The sequence below is a fragment of the Cyprinodon tularosa genome, unplaced genomic scaffold (genome assembly GCF_016077235.1).
Source record: "Cyprinodon tularosa strain WSP-4 unplaced genomic scaffold, ASM1607723v1 ctg997, whole genome shotgun sequence".
NCBI lineage: Eukaryota > Metazoa > Chordata > Actinopteri > Cyprinodontiformes > Cyprinodontidae > Cyprinodon > Cyprinodon tularosa.
This window is the reverse complement of record NW_024039781.1, coordinates 316,583-338,888: the sequence shown is the minus strand read 5'-3', so window position 1 is coordinate 338,888 and position 22,306 is coordinate 316,583. Positions and strand designations below refer to the sequence as shown.

The 22,306-nt window shown below is 48.2% G+C and overlaps 1 protein-coding gene across 3 annotated transcripts; it reads left to right on the top strand.

Moving 5' to 3' along the window:
• The first annotated feature begins 62 nt into the window (after positions 1 to 62).
• On the top strand, positions 63 to 21,079 carry LOC119777291 (tenascin-like). Of its 3 annotated transcripts, XM_038276111.1 has the most exons (14): positions 63 to 328; positions 3,556 to 3,831; positions 8,884 to 9,156; positions 11,086 to 11,208; positions 11,636 to 11,779; positions 11,874 to 11,993; positions 12,630 to 12,773; positions 12,879 to 13,009; positions 13,102 to 13,234; positions 13,560 to 13,711; positions 14,255 to 14,351; positions 18,345 to 18,506; positions 18,867 to 19,030; positions 20,010 to 21,079. In XM_038276111.1, exons 1-14 carry the CDS (start codon positions 115 to 117, stop codon positions 20,118 to 20,120), a joined length of 2,244 nt encoding a protein of 747 aa, XP_038132039.1. In that variant the 5' UTR covers positions 63 to 114; the 3' UTR covers positions 20,121 to 21,079. The 3 variants fall into 3 exon arrangements, with proteins under 3 accessions (XP_038132039.1, XP_038132040.1, XP_038132041.1); XM_038276112.1 differs by lacking the exon at positions 8,884 to 9,156; XM_038276113.1 differs by lacking the exons at positions 3,556 to 3,831; positions 8,884 to 9,156.
• Positions 21,080 to 22,306: the final 1,227 nt, after the last annotated feature.

The window sequence follows — 22,306 nt, the reverse complement described above, 5'->3', positions numbered from 1 at the left end:
CTTCCTGCTGACTTTAGGTCCAATCTGCATGATTTATCTCTATTTGCGTGTTTGTACCAAACAGCCCTGGATGCCCCCAAAGACCTGTCTGTAGCAGAGGTAACGGAGACCACCATGACGCTGGAGTGGAAGCGGCCGGTGGCCAAACTGGACTCCTACAGGCTGGTCTACGTGTCTGCTGATGGTCAGAGGGCTGAAGACACGGTGGCAGCCAGCTCTGACTCTCACACCCTGAGGGGCCTGAACCCTGGCATGATGTACACCGTCAGCATGACCGCAGAGCGGGGCCGCAGGAACAGCGTCCCCGCCACCGTCTCAGCTCCCACAGGTCAGCATGTCCAGCTGCTTTCTGCCGCATCATGAGCTGCTTTAGGACGACACAGCAGAATGGAAGACAGGTTCTAGTTAGCATTTAGATAAACCATGACCAGAACATCACTAACCATGACCTATTAACCCAACCATTACCAGCAGAGTTCTCACTCTGATACTAAAACAGCAGATCCCCCCCCCCCCCCCCAACACAACCAGCGATAGACAGGAGAGGCTGTCTGGGAAACCAGTTTGATCCAGTTAAGGATTATTTTCAGACATTAGTTTCTAGTAAAATGTTTAGAAGATGCTGAACTCTGCACGCCTCTCCATGGCTCCAGCTTCCACTGCCGGCCGCTTTGGGCTGCAGGTGGAATCCAGCTGGGCTGGGAGAGGCGTCCGCCTGACACACATCCCTCACTCAGGGAAAAACCTGAATTTGCTCATCAAGCATTTAACTCCAGGTTCTCTGAACGAGCAGAAAGATAAAGCTACAGATCGTTTCTCCTTAACTGCTGGGCAACAAGCAGCAAACTGCCCGACCGCTGCTCTCCTGGCTTGGCTCTTAGAGACGCTCGCTGGTCCATCTGATAGGATCAAATATGGCTTCCAGGATCATTTCTCTCTATGAGAAAAAACAAACAAAGAATCTGAACTAGAAGGTTTGTTTAGCTGAAAATATGAATGAAACTGTTCCAGGGGTGTGATGGTGGTGCTGAGGTGAGGGTGGGGGGTTATAGAGGTGAGGGTGGGGGGGTTATTGAGGTGAGGGTGGGGGGTTATAGAGGTGAGGGTGGGGGTTATAGAGGTGAGGGTGGGGGGTTATAGAGGTGAGGGTGGGGGGGTTATTGAGGTGAGGGTGGGGGGGTTATTGAGGTGAGGGTGGGGGTTATAGAGGTGAGGGTGGGGGTTATAGAGGTGAGGGTGGGGGGGTTATTGAGGTGAGGGTGGGGGTTATAGAGGTGAGGGTGGGGGGGTTATTGAGGTGCGGGTGGGGGTTATAGAGGTGAGGGTGGGGGGTTTATTGAGGTGAGGGTGGGGGGGTTATAGAGGTGAGGGTGGGGGGGTTATAGAGGTGAGGGTGGGGGGGTTATTGAGGTGCGGGTGGGGGTTATAGAGGTGAGGGTGGGGGGTTATTGAGGTGAGGGTGGGGGGGTTATAGAGGTGAGGGTGGGGGGGTTATTGAGGTGCGGGTGGGGGGGTTATAGAGGTGAGGGTGGGGGGGTTATAGAGGTGAGGGTGGGGGGGTTATTGAGGTGCGGGTGGGGGTTATAGAGGTGAGGGTGGGGGGGTTATAGAGGTGAGGGTGGGGGGGGTTATTGAGGTGCGGGTGGGGGTTATAGAGGTGAGGGTGGGGGGTTATTGAGGTGAGGGTGGGGGGTTTATTGAGGTGAGGGTGGGGGGGTTATAGAGGTGAGGGTGGGGGGGGTTATTGAGGTGAGGGTGGGGGGTTATTGAGGTGAGGGTGGGGGGGTTATAGAGGTGAGGGTGGGGGGTTATTGAGGTGAGGGGTGGGGGGTTTATTGAGGTGAGGGTGGGGGGGTTATAGAGGTGAGGGTGGGGGGGTTATTGAGGTGAGGGTGGGGGGTTATTGAGGTGAGGGTGGGGGGGTTATAGAGGTGAGGGTGGGGGGGTTATACCCACCCCCCTCAGTTTTTCCCTCCTGCAGCCAAACTGGTGCATTGAATGGAAATGATTGTTTGGATCAAAGTTTCTCCGTCTCCTTCGGCTCATTTATTACAGATGGAAACATTTGGTCCTTTTTTCCCTGAATCAGGATTAAGTGGATGAAATTCTTCAGGCTGCAGAAACAAACATTCTCTGGAAAGGCCAAGATGGCCGCCTCAGACTGGGATCAGAGCCTCGTATCTCTGTCCTTAAAGATGGAATCTGTCGCTGGATGTCGGTGGGCGGCGGCGTGGACGTGAGCGCCGCCCTCTGCCGCGTTCATTCATGTGCTAATTGGCGGCGTGAGCCCCCCCCCCCCCCCCCCCCCCCCCCCTGCTTTCTTGGAGATTTGACCAGGATGAACTGTGGGGCTGTCTGATAAAGGGACCCATGCTGGGTGTCCTGCTAAATCGCTGTCTGCACAGTCAGCAGACGTCTAATCCACGGCCTGGGGGGGGCTATTGGGGGGGGGGGGGGGGCGGGGGGGGGGGGGGTTGTACCTGAACAATCACAGAAAAGGATTAGAATAATAAATATGATAAATAACGCCTCTGAATAGACCTGCTTAGTCAGAAGGATCCAGCAGGAAGGCAGAGAGGAACGGTCCGGCTGCTGACTCCTCTGGGCTGGAAACGTGTCGCATCAAACAGAGGACAGATCTAGAGTCCTAGAGTGTGACCTGTTGATGATGATGATGGGGGGAGGAAGGACGCTACCTCTGCCATGTTTGTTTTTTATTTTCTCTTTGCATTAACGGACATTAAAAACCTGACGATCTAGATTTTAGTTCCTAGAATGTGAGATTTACAGAGCAGATGTCTTCAAAGCGCAGCTCTTTCTAGAACATTGTTCATGTTGATTGGTCGACCAATCAGAGTCCTGCAGCTCATTATGGTTTACTGATTGGTTGATGGATGGACTTTATTGATCTCACCGTGGAGAACGTTCCATCAGCTCAAATAGGCAGAGAAGAAGAAGGTTCATACAGAAATAAACATAAAACAGATTTAAAGCAGATTTAAGTTGAAAACTGCAGAAACCAACGACAGACAGGAAGTAGTTCATCCTTCTTTGAACTTTCTGCTTCCTGATAATGAAGTAACACACATCGCTCTGCAGATAACAGACCTGCAGCATCTATTGGTTGCGGTTCTAGGCCACTCTGCATGGGTTTGAAGTGGGCAGCGTACTGCAGCCTCAGCAGGCGGCTGCGCTGCACCTTCAGATGCTAATGGCTCCTTCACAGCCATTAGCGGCTACTAGCCGCATCAGCGTGTCTGCATGCTGCTCCTCATCATTCTCTGCTCATGTAGAGCAGCTGCTCATCATCAGCCTGTTTGTAGTGAAATATGGCCACACTCCTTCATCATCCTCACAGCAGAATGATGTCATAGAGATGACATCATTATTAAATGATGCTTGGAGAAGTTTTCTTTGTTTTATGATCAATCAGGAAGTTCTGGTTTATCTTGACCTGCTTTGGTCAAAGTTTGGTTTCCAGGATGAAAAGCTTCTCTAACCCTCCTCCATGTGCTGCTTCCCTGGTGTGACGCTCATGTGTTTGTCGTTGGCCAGCGGAGGAGATGCCAGCGGTGACCAACGTCACGGTCAGCGACGTGTCCTGGGAGAGTTTCCTCCTGTCCTGGTCTGCTGATGACGGGGCCTTCCAGGCCTTTCTGATCCATCTCACTGACGCTGAGACGGGCGCTGAGTGGCAGAACTACACAGTGCCCGGCGACGTGCGCAGCCTCACGCTCTCAGGCCTCTCCCCCAGCACCTGGTACAGCGCCGGGCTGTACGGGGTGCACCAGGGGGCGCTCTTAGACCCGGTGTTTGCAGACACCATTACAGGTACGATCTGAGTCGGTACTGGGGCCTCCCTCTGTCCTCCTCCTCCCACTCTCTGCTGTATGCTGGGAACACTTTCTGCCTAAATCACAGTCATGGAGACACGCAGTCGACAGAAAACCTCCCTGTAATATCATTCAAAAGCAAAACACAAAATGCAGTTTTTAATGGTTTTATATATTTAGGGTCTACGGAATCCAAACCTCCTCAGTCCTCAGAGAAAAGGTGCTTTTAAAGAAAGATACTCTGGAAAAATGATAATAATAACAGCAGAAAACCTGGAATCAGCTTCACCTCTCAGGCTCTCCTCCTCCCAGTGTTTTACAGGTTCTAATCATTAGCTCATGAAAACAAACCAGCTCTACTTCTGCCAATAAATAAATAGTTGATGTTCTGGTTTTAACTAATCTAGCTTTTTGTGGAGGAAACGTTCTATTTAGAATCAGTGGGAAATTAAACTGGTCCAACTGGTACAAACTGGTCAGAGGTTTGCTAACAGCTCGTTGGAGGTTTCATTAACTTAATTAGTCACTAAAGGTTAGATAGTGGTGGTGAAGGTTAGGGTCAGAGATGAGAAATCAAAGCCTCTATTTTCAACCATTAAAAAAATTTTACTTAATAGATAAAACATTTAAATTGAAAGAAGCTGCAGTAACTAGCAGTCCATCGGGGGGGGGGGGGGTGAACTGTGACATCAGCTGGCGAATGTTTGCAGGTTTCCTCTGGAACATCGTTCTTCTGAAACTTTTCTAAAATCAGACTAATGAGTCCAAACGAGTCTTTCACACTTTCACATGTCAGCATTTATGGTGCGATTATCAGTGAGCGTGTTAGTGAGCAGTGGAGGAGAAGAAAGATGGGGGAGTGAGGCAGGAAAGGCTCTTTTGTCACTTTGTGTGAGGCCTCTCTTCTGTATGCATCCCCACTTCGCTCCAGCCTGGACGCCTCTTCATTCTCATGCTGCCGTTGCCCCTGGGCTCTTGTGCTTCGGTGCCAGGGGCTTCTGGGGCAATGTGGAATATGGCATGTGCTCAACACGGCCCATTGTCTGCATGCTAATGGGGGGGTGAAGCCATCGTACCATTTTTCATTAGCATCACTTAATCCATAAAACATTCCAAGGAGCGAAAGCGACGGCAGACTAATTTGATCACATTATGCGCGGCGGCTGTCGTCAGTCTGCAGGAGGAAGATGCTGAAGGGAAAACTAACATCCTCACTGCAGGAGGAACTAGAGGAGGATTCCAGCTCCTCAGACTATAACTTCAGTTTTGTCTGCATTCAGAAGCAGAAAGTTAAGAGTCATCCAGGTTTTTATGTCTTCAGACATGCCTGTAATCTATGTAATGGGTTAGCTTCATCTGGATTATAGACAGATATAGCTGGGTATCATCAGCATAACAGTGGAAATTAATCCCATGCTGTCTAATAACTCTACCGATTGGGAGCATGTATAAAGTAAAGAGAATTGGTCCTAGCACTGATCCCTGTGGTACTCCGCAGGTAACCTTTGAGCATGAGGAAGATCTATCATTAACATGAACAAACTGAATTCGATCAGATAGATCAGATTTAAACCAGTCTAGAGCTGTTCCTTTAATTCCAACAAAATATTCAAGTCTTTCTAAAAGAATATTATGGTCAACTGTATCAAATGCAGCACTGAGATCCAACAGGACGAGCACAGATACAAGTCCATTATCTGAGGCCATGAGAATATCATTAATGACTTTCACCAGAGCTGTTTCAGTGCTATGATGAGCTCTAAAGCCAGACTGAAACTCTTCAAAAAGTTCATTATGGTGGAAGTGATCGCAAACTTGTTTGGCAACTACTTTCTCAAGAATTTTGGATAAGAAAGGAAGATTGGATATAGGTCTATAATTAACCAAGTCATCTGGGTCAAGAGACTGTTTCTTAAGCAGAGGTTTAATTACAGCAACCTTAAAAGTCTTTGGTACATATCCCTGTAACAGAGATAGATTAATCACATCTAAAATGGAGGAGGAGATCAAAGGGAATACCTCCTTAAATAACCTGGTTGGAACTGGATCTAACATACAAGTTGAAGGCTTAGATGAAGACAATAGTTTTGCTAATTCAGAAAGTTCAACTGGATCAAAGCACTCTGAACCCGGTTCAGATTCCATGACTACCTCAGATACAATCGCGGATAGAGGAGTGCTTATGATCTTATTTTTAATAAGATCAATCTTATTTATAAAGAATCCCATAAAATCATTGCTGCTAAGAGCAGGTGGAATGGACGGTTCAACAGAGCTATGGCTCTGGGTGAGTTTGGCAACTGTATTAAAAAGAAATCTAGGATTATTCTTATTCTCCTCTATTAATGAGGAGAAGTATGCTGCTCTTGCTTTACAAAGGGTCCTCTTATACAGCAGTAAACTATTTTTCCAGACTAGGAAGGACTCTCGCAGGCCTGTGGAGCGATATTTTCTCTCCAGTTTCCTAGCATTTTGCTTCAAAGTACGCAGCTCTGCATTAAACCAAGGAGCAAGCTTTCTATTTTTAACAGTTTTTATTTTCAAAGGAGCTGCGTTATCTAAGGCAGTACGCAGAGAACTAGCAACCCCATCAACAAAATCATCAACCTGTGAAGGGGAATAAGCTATGCTTTTGCACTCTGCAGCACTGCTCAGCGACACAGAGGAGAGAGAAAGAGAGAGAAAGAAAATTTATAACTGCTCTATCTGATAAAGATCTACTAAAATTGAACCTTCTTTTGGGGGAGGAGAACTCTGATAAAGTAATCCTGAAGGTTATTAGAAAGTGGTCAGAGAGGACAGGGTTGTGAGGAAATACTGTTATTTCTTCACATTCTATGCCGTATGTCAGCACAAGATCCAAAGTATGAAGATGAGAATGTGTGGGACTATTCACATTTTGAACAAAGCCAATAGTGTCTAAGATAGCATTAAAGGCTGCTCTTAAGCTATCGCCTTCAATGTCAGCATGGATGTTAAAATCTCCCACTATGATGACCCTGTCAGTATTTAATACCAAATCAGAAAGGAACTCTGAAAACTCATCTAAAAATTCAGAGTAAGGACCTGGTGGACGATACAAAGTTACAAAAAGAAGAGGTTTTCTGGCTTTGAAATTTGGATCAGGGAAATTAAGGGTTAAATGTTCAAAAGAGTTGTAGGTATTAATTGTTTTGGGAGTAATCAGTAAGTCAGACAGGAGGATTGTTGCTACTCCTCCTCCTCGCCCAGAACTTCTGGGGATGTGAAAATTTAAATAGCTTGAAGGAGTTGCCTCATTTATGCTCACATAATCCTCTTGCTGCAGCCAGGTTTCTGTAAGGCAACACAAGTCAATGTGATTATCACAAATCAAGTCATTAACTAGCAGACTTTTAGAGGAAAGCGATCTAATGTTAAACAGACCGCATTTAATCGTTTTAACTTTTTCCCCAATTGGAGTTATTTTGATTTTAATTAGATTATCATGATTTACTCATTTGGGAATATTTTGCTAATTTGTTTAAAGGGAAAACTAACATCCTCACTGCAGGAGGAACCAGAGGAGGATCCCAGCTCCTCATCTCAGCTCCTGCTGCTGGTTTAAAGTAACGGGAACAGAGCTGAGCTTCTGCTTCTCAGAGGCGCCCTGGCTCTGCAGCACGCCGCCTCCCATAACATACTCTTTTTGTGAGCAGAGCTCACAGGTTTGGTGGCGGGGTGGGGGTGTGTGTGTAAGGGGGGTGCAGAGGAAACCTGCAGTAAGCTAGGCCATGTTAGCTGATGGATGCAGCCCTCCCTCTCCTCCACTGACCAGTTAAAGCCGCCCGCTGGCTAATGAAGAGTGACAGCTCCCTGGGATTTGTCGGCTATGCTTCTCATTTCCACCACTACTTCTCACCAGCGATGCCTCATGCTTTTCCCTCCTCACAATGAAGAAAGGGGGTTCCAGGCTGGTTGGAGGACCCCTGAGACCCCTGCATTTGGAGCAGTGTTTTAATGAGCAGTGGGCTTTATGAAGCCTTTCCTGTGCTGCTTCCACAGCTCTGGCCGCTGTTTCATCTGCAGCAGGAAGCAAATCTGCTAACTGAGATCCAGCAAACAGCGTTTCCTCAGACGTCTGCCGTCAGCGCCGGCCGTCATTAACCTGTGGAACGCTGAGCTGCGGCACAGCGTTTGGAAAGTTTGGCACAGAACTAGAGTTTTAGGATTTGTTTCTGTGATCTAATCAGACAGAGCAGAACATCACTGATTTATTTCAAACAGAAATCCCAAAAGTTGCTTCTGGATTTATCTGTAAACCTTCTGAATCAGGAATCAGTTCCTGCTGCAGCTGCATGTCTTCAGGGGGATGAATCTACCAGCCTGGTTCATCAGAAACTTCAAAGCAACCCTGTGTGACCTTTGACCCCATGATCAGCTCAATCTGAGCTCCATCCAATGACCCCCAGAGTATCGATGCTCCTCTGTGACCTCAGAGGGTCGATCTGTCTCTGAATGGGTCATGTGACCCGGAGCGCCACATCCTGTCAGTCTCCCAGCTAACAGCTGTTAGCTCTGAGGGACTCCAGGATTCTAGACCTGCTGGTCCAAACTGGTCTGATACCAGAACCAGAACATAAACTGGGTCATTTAGAGAGAGAGCAGCCAGTGGCCTGCAGGGGGCGCTGAACCTTTCATCTTTAATCTGCTGACTGTAGATGAAGCCTCCATCTGTTTTTAGCTGCATTGCTGCGTTCCATCAGCTCTGACCAGCTATCCTCCTGATAGGGGTCAAAGGTCAGTTCAGCAGCAGCCTCCATGTCTTTTCTGGGTTAAATGTTTTAGAATTAGGGCCTCTGATGGCTGTCCTTCAATAACAGCTCAGAGGACAGATGTTTTAGTATTTTGCTGGATTGTTTAGCCATGCCTCACATGTCAGGAAACAACAGCTCCATCTTTCCGTTTTCCTCCCACTCTGAGGACCCAGACCGATTCACTCTTCCCTTCTTCCAAGGACCTTCATGTGTCCACCTGTCCTCTCAGTCAATCCATCCAAACAGCAAACTGACTCTCCCTAAATGTCACATAGAGACCGAACCAGAAGTGCAGGCTCTCCAGGTGTCCAATGTGACTGCTGATGGTTTTACGCTGGCCTGGACGGCGGAGGAGGACGCCTTCGACACCTTTGTTCTGATGCTTATGGCGGCCGAGGACCCCAGCCGACCAAAGGAGCTGGTTCTGGGTGGCGAGGAGAGAAACGTCACACTGAGCGATCTGATGCAGGACACCGAGTACAATGTTGAGGTGTTTGGGCTCATTTTGGGCAGACGCTCCAAGTCTGTAAGAGCGCGGGTGAGAACAGGTACATGGTGGAAAGGAGCAGCGCTGCTGAGGTCTGCCAATAAAGTCCATGTGGATCCATGTCTCGTCTTTTGTTTTTTCTCTGACTGCATGGAGAGATGTTGTCTAACAATCTGTGTCATATGTCTACATGTATACTAACATGGTGCTTTTGACTTTAAGGGTCTGCCTGTGGTGCTGCGTTCAGGTTCAGGCAGGTTCTTTAATCAGTGGAATTAAGCTGATAATGAGGCATGAAATGTGTCCAAAGGTCTAACCTCTAATGATCTGAGGCTGTTCTAGTCGACTATCCTGGTTCTGAGCAGAACGTTCATCACTGCCAGGGGCGTTGGATTAGTTTTAGGATTTTAAAGACGCGTTTTAATGAAGATTTTAATCAACTGTTTTTACCATATTACTGGATATTCGGCCATAATGCTCGACCTCGGTTACAGTCGTGTATTTATGATAAATCCCAGTGTTGGATAGAAACTAGGGCCTTTCAGAGGAAAGACGTCTGCCTCCAACTATTCCTAGAACTGTTTTAATTCATGTTTAAACATTAAAAAGAGTCTTTGAGAGACAAGGAGTCACAGATTCAGCTGCAATATAAACACTGAGCCTACTGCAGGGTATGGTGGTGGCTACATCATGCTGAGGGCTGTCTGTCAGGAACATCGCCAGCTTTAAGGATCTGGCTGGCGGTGTGTGAGGGGGATCTATCCATGGTCCTGATTTCAGCCGATGAGGATAAATGGCGCCTCCCCAGGAGCTGGATCTGTTTCCAGGTCAGCAGCTTAAACCGCTCCAACATCTTCAGTTAACCAACAGAACCAGGTCTGGACTCTGCAGGTGTCTGCAGCTTATCAGTGGTAAACAATGTCGGCCCTAATATTGCTGCTTTCCTTGGGATACTACAAACAAATGAACTCACAGTTTATGTTAGAATATTTAAGTTTGAAGTTTCCTCCAGGTCAGGGTCCAGCTTAGAAAGTTCAGTCTAGGCAACAGGATGTGACGTCTGCTAGAAGATGTTTCGCCTCTCATCCAATAGGCTTCAGACCATCAGAACCCTCTAACGACCTTTAACCCCCACTGTGACCTCCATGGCCAATCCAGTATGAGGGATAATTCCTCCTAATTCTTCATTAGACCTACAGCATATTAATCTTTTACTTTATTCCATGGAAATAAAGTGAGTCAAAAAGTTATTTTTATTTTAACTTACTGAAAAAGTTTGAGGTAATCAGTTTCCCTCTAAAGTTTGGATCTTCTGAACTCTTCGGGTTTCCATCATGGAGAATAATCATTGACTTTTGAAGCCAGTTGTTGTTTTAAGATTCGCTGAAGCTTTTTTTTCGTCTATTTTCTGGAAAAGAGCAAAAGAAAGGAAAACGTGGACCGGGATCCGGACCGTAGATGTTCTACTTTAGGCCTGATGTTCATCCAGAAGATGGAAACTCGTCTAGCCTGGCAGAATAATCATGCTGACGTGACTCTCAGGACATTTAGCTGCTCTTCCCTTTGTATGTTTTGTGACCCCCCCCTCCATTGTCGGGGTGGGTTGGTTGTCCCTGTCTGTCCCGTGCCCTCCCTAAGGGCAAGGCTTTACTCTTGGGTTGCGGCGCATGTTTCACTTTGTGTGTTCCATGAAATGAGGGCAAGTTAATCTCCTTCAGGTCTGTCACGCGACATCCTGCGGCGGGCCGCTAACTGAGGAGGGTTTCTGTGAGCCCTGCCCTCCCCATGTCCCCTTTGTCTGTGTCTCCAACTCTCTTGCTCCATCTGTGTGAAGGATTGCCTTTCATTGGGGGATCTGCACAGGCTACTATAACCGCTCTGCTGGTGTGTCGTTTCCTGTCTGCTGCTTCAGTTGTGTTCATATCAGCTCCACCAACATTCAGACCCAACATTGACTGACACCTGTCATTTTCTATGTCCTCTGTGCCAGACCTCGGCTCTCCAAAGGGCATCCGCTTCTCCGGAGTGACCGATACGTCCGCCACCGTCCACTGGCTGACTCCCAGGGCCCGGGTGGACCGCTACATTGTCACCTACATGCCTGCTGATGGAGGTCTGGATCTACGCTTCCATCAGCCTCACACCTGATTCTGATTGTTTTCAGTTCTGGGAATATCAGTAATTCACTATTACACTCTGATCAATATCTGTGGCAACAGGGAAACCTTCATGTCCAATAATCCTGTCATCTCAAGGAGTAGTCCAGTGCTGCCCCCTGCTGATCGTGTGACAGAATTACAAAAATGAATTAAAATAAAATCCTGGTAGTTTGAGAATAGACCGGGGATAATCCAGGATGTTTGGTTAACAATGGTGACAGGAAGTGAGGAAACAGCAGTAAAGATGTTAGACCTGTGAATTCCTGCCTCAGGTGAAAGTCGAGAACAGAAACAAGATGGTGGAAATCTGGAAGTAAACGTCTAGATCTTCTCCTACATCAGTTTCTGGGTGATTTATTACTGAGTGGTTTGACCTCCCAGGTGTGGCCAAGACCCTGACAGTGGATGGCTCCATGTCACACACCGTCCTGCCAAACCTGACGCCTGGGGTCACCTATGAGGTCATCATCGTTGCTGTCAAGCAGGAGAGAGAAAGTGAGCCTGGATCTGACAGCGTCACCACAGGTAGCCTGACACTCAGCATAGAAAAACAAAAGCAGAACTCAGACCTTCCTGGATCTGACTCCTTTCATCCTCACCGTGTGTCTTTGTGTTACAGCTCTGGATAAGATCCGTGGACTGACAGCAATCAACATCACAGACACTGAGGCCCTACTGCTGTGGCAACCCGCCATCGCCACCGTAGATGGTTACGTCATCACATACAGCGCAGACACTGGTAGGTTAAAGCTCAGACACCCAACAGCTGACCATGGAGATCTGTTTACAGCGGATCCCAGTTAGTGACCCATCGGGTTCATCCTGTAAGCCAGTCGTCTCATCATCTGGTTCTCACTGGCTTCAGGTTGGAAGTTAGCAAATCCAACCATTCATTGTTTTTATGGACCTGAAACAGGCAGTAAGCAGCAACTCCAGATATTCAGTCATTCAACAAGTCGATGTAAAACAGAAAAATGGATAAAATATAAGAAAGAAGTATAAAACCCTCAACATGTCAGCTGGTCAGCATCAGAGGGAGGAAGCTGTGTGGTTCTGGTTGGATGGTACCATTTGCCTGGTCAGAACCTTAAAGCAGCAGAGCAGCTGATGAAGCTCAGTCGTGTTCCTGCTGCGGCTCTAAAACATCCTGGACCGTAGCCTCTCAGAGCCATGTGGTCCGCTCCATTCCAGCGGTGGCTCCAGGCTGAGGTTCTGCCTGGTTCCTCAGAAAGGGCCCTCTGCTGGGTCACGTCAGCTGATCTCAGAACAACTGCTACAACCCCACTCCGCTTCCAAACAGCCGTTGCCATATGTTCCTGATCAGACCTCAGGCTGGAAGTCTTCCTCACCAGTATGTCTCTCTCTGTGGATCCAGTGACTCCAGTGATGGAGCGTGTGTCAGGAAACGTTGTGGAGTTTGAGATGAGCTCCCTGAAGCCAGCCACACTCTACACGGTGAAGGTCTACGCTGTGAGGGACTCAGCCAAGAGTGCAGCCACTACCACGGAGTTCACCACAGGTCGGTGCCCCCCCCTTTAACCCCTGTATGATGTAATGTATGTTAGTGTGAGGTAGGACACCTCCCTGACTGGGAGTGGAGTCTAATGGGCTCCCCTGTCTTTAGATGTTGACGCTCCACAGGACCTGGCGGTCACCAACATCCAAACAGAGAGCGCCATGCTCACCTGGAAGCCCCCCCGCGCTGACATCACTGGCTACCTGCTCCACTTTGAGTCTGCTGTCGGCACCATCCATGTGAGTTGCCAGCAGGTCTGCTCTCTGAGCAGAAGCTTTCCTCCATCACTGGGAGCAGTGAGTAGATTGATGCTGTGTCTCTCTGCCCTCAGGAGGTGGTTCTAGGTCCTACCGCCGTGTCCTACAACATGGCCGACCTCAAGGCTTCCACAGAATACTCCGTTAGGATGGAGGCTCTGGCTGGTCCCAAGAGGAGCCAAGTGGTCTCTACCATCTTCACCACCAGTGAGTCAGTTGCTACGTGTTGCTGTGACTCAGCTGTCCTTCAGTAGGACCAGTTTTAAAAGCCATGACAGTCGAAATCAACGCAGACTGAAGGGATTCTCAGCATCACATGTTCTGCATGTGTCCAGTTATTAGGGTCACTGTTTCTGAACAGATTACATTTATAGCTCATATATTTTCATATATTAGCGATTTCCTCTATTAAACAAATAATTTCATACAAACTACTAATGTCTGCATGATCTAAACTGACCTGCTATGATCGGACCCGACCCGACCTAATCTGATCTAATCTAATCTGACTGGATCTGATCTGTGATTCTAGCCGGCGTGCTGTACAGACACCCCAGGGACTGCTCACAGGCCCTACTGAATGGCGACACCTCATCAGGTGTTCACACCATCTACCTGGGAGGAGATGAGAGCCAACCCCTGCAGGTCTACTGTGACATGAGCACCGATGGAGGCGGCTGGATTGTAAGTCAGGAGCGTTTATCTAGCTTTTTATCCACTCTTTCAGGTTTAGTTCCTGGCTGTTTTCTCAGTGTTTTTCTCCTATGAGGCATAAACAGGTCAATGTGAAAAAGATAAAACTCTTCCTACAGCCACTGGTGGTCAAACCCTGAGAGGTCACTGCATGGAAGGAGGAGCCCGAGGTGTGACTAAAAGCTGAATGAATCAGGAATCAGGCACAATAATCAGCCAGAGGGTCCAATAGTCAGCCAGAGGGGCCAATAATCAGCCAGAGGGGCCAATAATCAGCCAGAGGGTCCAATAGTCATGCCATAGGGTCCAATAATCAGCCAGAGGAGCCAATAATCAGCCAGAGGGTCCAATAATCAGCCAGAGGAGCCTATAATCAGCCTCTGGCAGAAGCAGTAAATGATTGGCCAAGGCTGTCCCTGGAGGCGGGAGCAGCAGGTGATTGTGAACCAATCAGAGTGGTTTACAGCAGGAGTCTGTGACTCAGTCAGTGTTTAGCAAACAGTTTGATCCGCCTGGTTTTGTTGTGTTTTGCAGGTCTTCCTGCGGCGTCAGAGCGGCAGGCTGGAGTTTTACCGTAACTGGAAGAACTACACGGCTGGTTTTGGTGACATGAACGATGAGTTCTGGCTCGGTAATTTCTCTCTGATCAACTGATTAACAAAATATCAACTGTTTTCAAGGCTGCTGTGTTGTTATGATCAGTAACAGAGGCGGTGTTTCAAGCACTGAATGATCATTCTTGCGCATGCGCAGGTCAAGTATTAATGACAACAAAGTCACCTGTGACCTGCCGGGGACCCACATGACTATTTCGTCACATGGCACCCGCCGTTCAATCCCTTTTGTTCTTCTCGCGCACAGGTGTGGTCATGTGCAGCTGGTTGCTTCTGTGTGTACCACTGTTATCCCAGCTGCTTGTTGCCAGTAGCCCCGTTACCGGGTTTGGTCGGAGCTGCGGGTAAGTCTCGCCCTCCAGGGGCTGCACAAGAAGGGTTTTTTTTTTCTTCACCTTTACCAGATCTGCAGTCGCTTCTGTGACAACTGGTAGGTTTTGTTCTCCTTAAATTATTTATCTGACTCACCAGTAGTGTTACTGCTCGCGTCGAGTTCATCTTTAGTTAATTAATCGGACTCGGGCTAATCACGCAGGCTTCAGCAGTATGATGCTGGATAATCTGTGCTGCTTGCTCCGCTTCAGCGCGATGACTGATGACTGATACCTCGGGGCCTGCGGTCGGTTGTTTTACCCCGGGACAGCTCAGCTTCTGGGCCGCCCACACCCCAGATGTGTAGGTGTTGTCCACTCTGTCCCAATTGGTGGTTTCTTGATTTTGCCTTTCAGGGGTGGCACTTCCAGTTCAGGGTCTTCCCGTTCTGACTTTTGCTGTCTCCCAGGGTGTTCACCTGATGTGTTGCAGCAGCCCTTTCTCCACTGAAGACACAAGGAATAGGGATCCTTAGTGCTCCATCACGTGGGATGCTTGGGTTTGCAGCCTCCCTCACATGAGACTGTGTTCCTGGGCATTACCATGGATTCCGTTTCAATGACTGCTTGCCGGTCTCCCCAGCGGTCGAAACAGCGTATCGAGCATGCTCCTGGAATTCAGGCACAGTGTGGCCCTGCCTCTTGTGCGGTATCTTCGCCTTGTGGGCATGCTTACAGCTGCATCCACCGTAGTGTCCTTGGGCTGCTGTCATTGCAGCCCCTCCAGATGTGGTTAAACAGCTTCGATCTGGACCCCACATGGAACATGCATCGTCTCAGGAGACTCCGAGTGGGGCCTCAATGTCTTCAGTCTCTGTCCCAATGGAGGGAGAGGTCATTATGACGACAGGGTTCCCGCTCAGCTCCCTCCCATGTCATCAGGAGGTTGTGCTCACGGATGCTTCCTTCACGGACTGGGGTGCAATATGGTCGAATTGCACAGGGGACATGGTCCCAGCGGCAGAGCAGGGAACACATAAATGTCCTGGAATTGCAGGCTGTACTTCTGGCTCTTCAGAGCTTTCTTCCAGACTTGCAGGGGAAGCATGTGCTGGTGAGGTCAGACAACACCACTGTGGTTTTTCACATCAACCACCAAGGGGGGACCAGGTCAAGGAAACTGTTGTGCTTGACTCAACAGCTGTTGACCTGGGCAGCTCCGTACTTGGCCAGCCTCAGGGCAGCCTACATCCCCGAGGCGGAGAATGTGCCAGCAGATTTTCTGTCCCGTCAGAAGCCATTTCCGGGAGAGAGGAAGCTTCACTGAGAGGTAGTGGAGCATATCTGGAAGGTCTTAGGCAGGGCGGACGTGTACCTCTTTGCCTCAAGGGATACATTTCACATTCCCCTTTGGTTCTCCTTGGATGACAGCAGCCCTCAGGGCCATGATGTGCTGGCACACGACTGGCCCAGGACCCTCCTCTATGCCTTTCCCCAATTCAGCCTGCTCTTTCAGACAAACCTAAGGGTACATCAGGAAAGGTACAGGTTTCTGCTGGTAGCCCCCTTCTGGCCAGCGAGGACTTGGTTTCCTCTACTGTGTGAGCTGAGCTCCGGTTTGCCAAAGCGTCTCCCCCCAGGAGTGATCTTCTCTCCCAGATGGGGGGCCAGATCTTGCACCCTGAACTGGACCAGCACCAGCTCTGGATTTGGCCCCTGCCAGGCAGGAGTCTACTTTCTCGAGATAGGTAGGGCGTACAATGGCTAACGCATGGGCGCCATCCATGCGGGCTGCCTATGTTAACAAGTAAGCAGTCTTTGCGACCTGTTGCCGTAGTAAGGGACATGACCCGGCGCAGTGTTCAGTCTCTGACATACTGACCTTCCTGCAGGCATTACTGGATCAGGGACGGCCTCCGTCTACCTTAAAAGTGTATGTGGCTGCCATTTCCTGTTGGCATAACAGGCTGAATGGCTGCTCAGTTAGCCGAGACAAGGATGTTGTACTGTTATTTAGGGGTGCTCGGTTGTTGTGTCCATCCAACTGCCCTGTGGCACCGACATGGGACCTATCTCTGGTGCTTGAGGCACTTTGATCTCCCATTTGAGCCCCTGGCATCAGCAGACCTCAAATGGCTCTCAATGAAGACAGCGTTCCTTTTGGCTATGGTTTCCGCGAAGCGTGTGGGTGAATTGCAGTCTCTCTTAATGGCCGAGCCCTGCTGCACCTGAGAATCCCGATGGCTCAGGTGTTACACTGTGGCCTGATGTAGCGTTTATCCCTGAGGTGCCACTGGTAGCGGGCAGTACCCAGCCGCTCCATCTAGCTGGGTTGGACACTGGATGCCCCTCTGAGCCACTGTGCCCTGATTTGCCCCTGAGGCATATATCAATGCCATGGCATCCTTCCAAAAGACAAATAGCCTTTTTGTTTGCTACGCTGGCTCGCGGAAAGATCAGTTACTTTCTAAGGAGCGGCTTGCACACTGGGTTGTGGATTTGATTTCCAAGGCTTATGCCTTGCAGGACCAGCCACTGCCGACAGGAGTGAAGTGTCAACATCATTTGCTACCATGACTGTCACGTTTTGGTTGTGGTTTGGAGGACCCACCTGCAGAGGGAGAGAGGCTGAGGTGAATACTTGTAGTTTTAATGATGAAAATGGTTAACAAAGGCAGGAATCCAAAAATCCAACTAAAAAAGTAACAAACCAGAACCATGGAGACATCAAGGGAAAACATGTACAAGGAGCCAGGGAGAGACGAGGTGAGACGACAACAGCGATGACAGGACCGGCAACAACAAGGAACCAACAAGGAGTGACTGCAGAGGGGGAGTATATGTAGCTGACTGAGACAATGGCAGAGCTAACGAGCTGACAAGGAGCAGGTGTGAGGAGACAACGAGGGAGCCAAGTGGGAAGGGAACACACACAAGAGGGCAACAGAGGAAAACAGAAAAACCTGAGAACTAACATAAATCTACAAACTACAACAAAATAGGAATTAAACCATTAAAACTAGAAAACAAGGAGCAAAGTAAAGCACAACATAACCAAAACCATGACAATGACTGGGGTGCCATTGGATGCTATATGCCGCGCGGACTCCTGGAAATCACTTAGCACCTTAACTCGGTTTTACAGGTTAAATGTGGCTGAGCCCCATCCTCTGCAGGAAACCTGGAGCAGCATGCCTTTACATCACATTAGGTGGGTGGTGTAGGGGTTGTCTCTTGAGTGTTGCCCATTCCTCAAGACCTTGTTGACATAAGTCATCCAGCGCTTGAAGCACCGCCTCTGGTGGTCAGTAGGGATGAAATAGAACGAAAGTCCTGGATGACTGCCAGAGTGCTTGGTCCCTCGGAATATCTCCTTCTTGCGAGAAGATTGAGGGATTGAACGCCGGGTGCCATGTGACTAAATAGAGTCACGTGGGTCCCCGGTAGGTCACAGGTGACTTTGTTGTCATTAATACTCGACCTACGCATGCGCAAGAATGATCATTCAGTGCTTTAAGCACCGCCTCTGCCGGTCATCTGGGATTCATAGAACCGTAGTTATGGTAGTAACTTTCGATAGTGGATGTCAGGGCGTGCTAAGATGGCGGCGACAGAGGTGGTCAGCATGCATCATCTGGGACCATCAGACCTCTTCCTGCTGTTCCCTGGTTCTGCTAAGATGTCTGTTCTGTCGCTCAGGTCTGTCCAACTTGCACAAGATCACATCTGGAGGACAGTACGAGCTGCGGGTTGATCTGAGAGACAAAGGAGAGATGGCCTACGCTCAATATGACAAGTTTTCTGTCTCTGAGCCTCGGACGCGCTACAAAGTCCATGTGGGAGGATATAGTGGGACAGCAGGTATGCTCCGTGCCTTCAGCTACAAGATGAATTTTCTAAAGTTTTCAGTTCTTGAAAACATTTTAAAATGGAAAAATTATCTATCTTTTGATTTTTTTTATTTATAAAGTCAATGTATAAGATGGATGCATAAACACCTCATTTTATTTCATTGTTAAATCCTGTTTAAAGTAACAGATTATAATTAAAAATGTTTCCGGACCTTTACTGGTTGATGATTTTCTTTATTCGGACCCCGCTGATATTTAATTGGTTACTGCTGGTTTAGACTAACCTGCGCTCCCATGTCCGTCCTTTAATGCCAATCAAACACTCTATGATGCTGTACGTGTCACTGATAGAGACTGTCTGTTTTTCTAGGGGACTCTATGACCTACCATCATGGCCGCCCTTTCTCCACCTATGACCACGACAACGACATCGCTGTGACCAACTGCGCTCTGTCCTATAAGGGAGCATTCTGGTACAAAAACTGTCACCGGGTCAACCTGATGGGTCGCTATGGTGATAACAGCCACAGCAAGGTAGGCAGGCTGCAGTCCAACACAGACCTACTCTACCGAATAGAATAGAACACGGTGGAATAGAATAGAGCACAATAGAAAATAATAGAACACAATAGAATGTAATAGAATATAATACAGTAGAACACATTAGAATAGATGCTACTTTTGTCTGGCGGAAGTTCAGCTCAACCCTACAGACACATAAAAGTATTTTAAAAGAAATAAACAGAAAGTAATAATAAAGCACATTAGATAAAAAAAAGCCACTAAATAATAATAATAAACCTGCTGGTGAGACGTGGAACTGCAGTTGGAATGAATGGCTGCTGATGCCCAGAGGGAGTTTTCATTTCCTGCTTCTAGCTCAGCGCCATTGCAGCTAGTCTGTGGCCGTTTCTCAGTTCACTAGAACACAAGTACGGACTTGTGTCCTCACCAAATCCGTTCCTGATTAGAACCCAGGAAAGTCTGAACTCTGGGAGAACGGGAGCACGCAGGATAAATCTGGGTCAACTGGAAAGAAGCGTACTGATGACATCACCACATTGAAAGCTAGTTTGGAGCTGCATCTCACCTCCTGTTATTAATAGTCTCTAGATTATGGGGGGTTGGGCGAGAACAACATCCGGGTATTTAATACGTTCTCGGTCTGGTGTTCTGGTGGCATATCACGAGCACACGAGAACGCTCAAGAACGCATATTGAGAAACGGTCTGTGTTTCTAGATACTGACTGGGAGAACTGGTTCCTTCCTGCCGTGTCACTGTAACAGGATGTGACATCATGACCTTTCACCAATCCCAGAGCGGATGCTGAGGTTACCAACGACCAATCAGACGATGTGATCTTCTGGTTCTAGATTGGCTATGACAAAGGAGGAGATCCATCAGCAGATGTTTGGTTCTTGGAACCCCGGCTGCGGTCTCCGTCCAGATCGCTCTAAGCCGTCATTGTTTAGTCATCCGCTGCTCCTCATTCTGCTCCTTCCTTTCCTCAGGGGGTAAACTGGTTCCACTGGAAAGGCCACGAACATTCCATCGAGTTCGCCGAGATGAAGATCCGGCCTTCAAACTTCAGGAATCTGGAGGGAAGGAGGAAACGCTCCTAAACGACCAACTCCACCACCATCAGCACCACCTCCCTGCCTGGGCTCTCCATAACCCCCTCCCCCTTCTGCACACACACACACCCCCCCACTGCAGCAACCAAAGCCTTGGATGAGACCCCTCCACACCCGGTGCGCCTCCCCCTCCCCCATCTACCTGTTCATCAGCCTCTCCTGTCTGTTTCAATGATTGGATGCAAACACGCCTACCCCGCCCCCACTTCACCCCCCACACCAAAGAGCATCACTGGTCATTATGGGGGGGGCGCTCCAACACCTCGGGCATCATGTGGTGTTACAGTCCGGCTGCTCGTTTCTGATATACTGATCCGATGAATCCGGTTTCTGCCACAGAGCCGTTCACATCTGGACTGCCTCACATCTGGACTTCCTCACATTTCAAACTGAGCTGCATTCTGCTGATGACGCTCATGCTCCAACTGACCCGCCCACACCAGCCACCGTCTGAGCATGGACGGCGGCCATGTTCCTGCTCCTGACCCGTCCCGCTGCAGGCGACACGCTGCAGCTTCTGCTTCAGAAAGTCTTTGTTTCTCTCATGAAATCCGAGGCAGGACCGGTGAGCCACCGGATGAAGACGTGGTCCCCCCCCCTTGCATAATGTGAATACCGTCCTGATATGTGGAGCCACAGGAAGTTTATGTGATGTTTGAAACGTAAAGATTTCAAAAAGGCCAATTTCAATTGAAATTTCAGTGTTTATAGTAAAGTTTCCATGATTTTTAAAAATAGTGTTTGAACTGGTTGAAACTAGTAACTAGTTACTCTTTGTACCCCCCCGTCCCCCCCTGCTTTTTGTAGGTCACTAAACCACTGACGTTGTAAGGAATGCCTGTAAATGATGTTTTCAGATTGTTTTGTCTGTTTTGAAATGCAGTTGTGTCTCTGTAAACTGGAAAACAATAAAACCATCTGATCAAAGGCTGGAATCATCAGAGCGATTCCTGCAGCAATTCCCTGACCCTTTATCAGAGCAGGCTGGAGGACAACCTGACACCCCTCTGGATCTTAGCAACTAAAAAAGACAAAAAAAGTTTGGAGGAAACAACCTAATACTCTAAAGTATCAATTCTAGTCAGTGTATCTCTATAGCTCCAATTCAAATCATGTCATCTCAGGCCACTTTATAGAGATATTTCAACCAGATCATCCAGTCAGATTGATTCAAAATTTTCTGTCTAAGGAAAACCAGCTGATTGCATCGACTCATTGACTCTTCAGCAATCCCTCACACTAAGCATGATTGTAGCGACAGTGGAGAGGAAAAACCCCTGCATTTAATCAGCGATCAAAGAATAGAGAATTTTTTTTCCTATAATAATCCATCCCAGGCCTTGGAGGGCTGGGTTGCTATGGCAACAGACTCTGCAGAAAGTGGGACGAGGGAGACAGGCTCTACACACAGGGTGTGAAAACAAACCAGATCTTAACGAAATGACCAAATAGTTCAATGTTTAGAAATAAAAATCATCTTCATGTAAAGCACCAATTAGAGAAAAATGTCCGCTGGCCTCAATATTTTCATGCAAAGCTTGGAAACTAAGCTGACTGGACTTTGCAGCAACCACCAGGGTTAGGATCTGCTCTCTGGTGGTTTGGTTAACTAGCAGCTCCAGGTTCTCCAGGTTCTCCAGGTTCTCCTTTCCCTCCTAAAGCCGTTATAGAGCAGCGTAACCAGACGAGCTCCAGGCTGGATTTCCAGTGAGAAAGAAACTATCAGGCAAAGTGAAGTGAAAGTATCAGCAGGTTTATTCAGCTTCACAGCATTCAGCCTCCATCAGACACACATTCTCTGCTTTAAATAGACACAGCTGATGGACTGAACCATTTACATGACATTTAACTCCTCCTCATTTCCATCTAAAAGCAAAAATCAATCAAATATATGCTCAGATTTAGGGTTATTTATTATGAACATTTTCTGATTTAAACTTAAACACAAACAGCATAGAAATCCCACAAACTATGTGCACAACTCCCCCCATATTTCCCATGGTCTCTCCCAGAAGCAATAAATGGAGTCTGAACCCCTGGAGAGTCCACAGACAAAAACAGGTGAGTCACTTTCTGAGCACCACAACACTTCCTCTGAACTCACCTCCAACACATTCTACGCTGACACATTCTACACTGACACATTCTACACTGACACATTCTACACTGACACA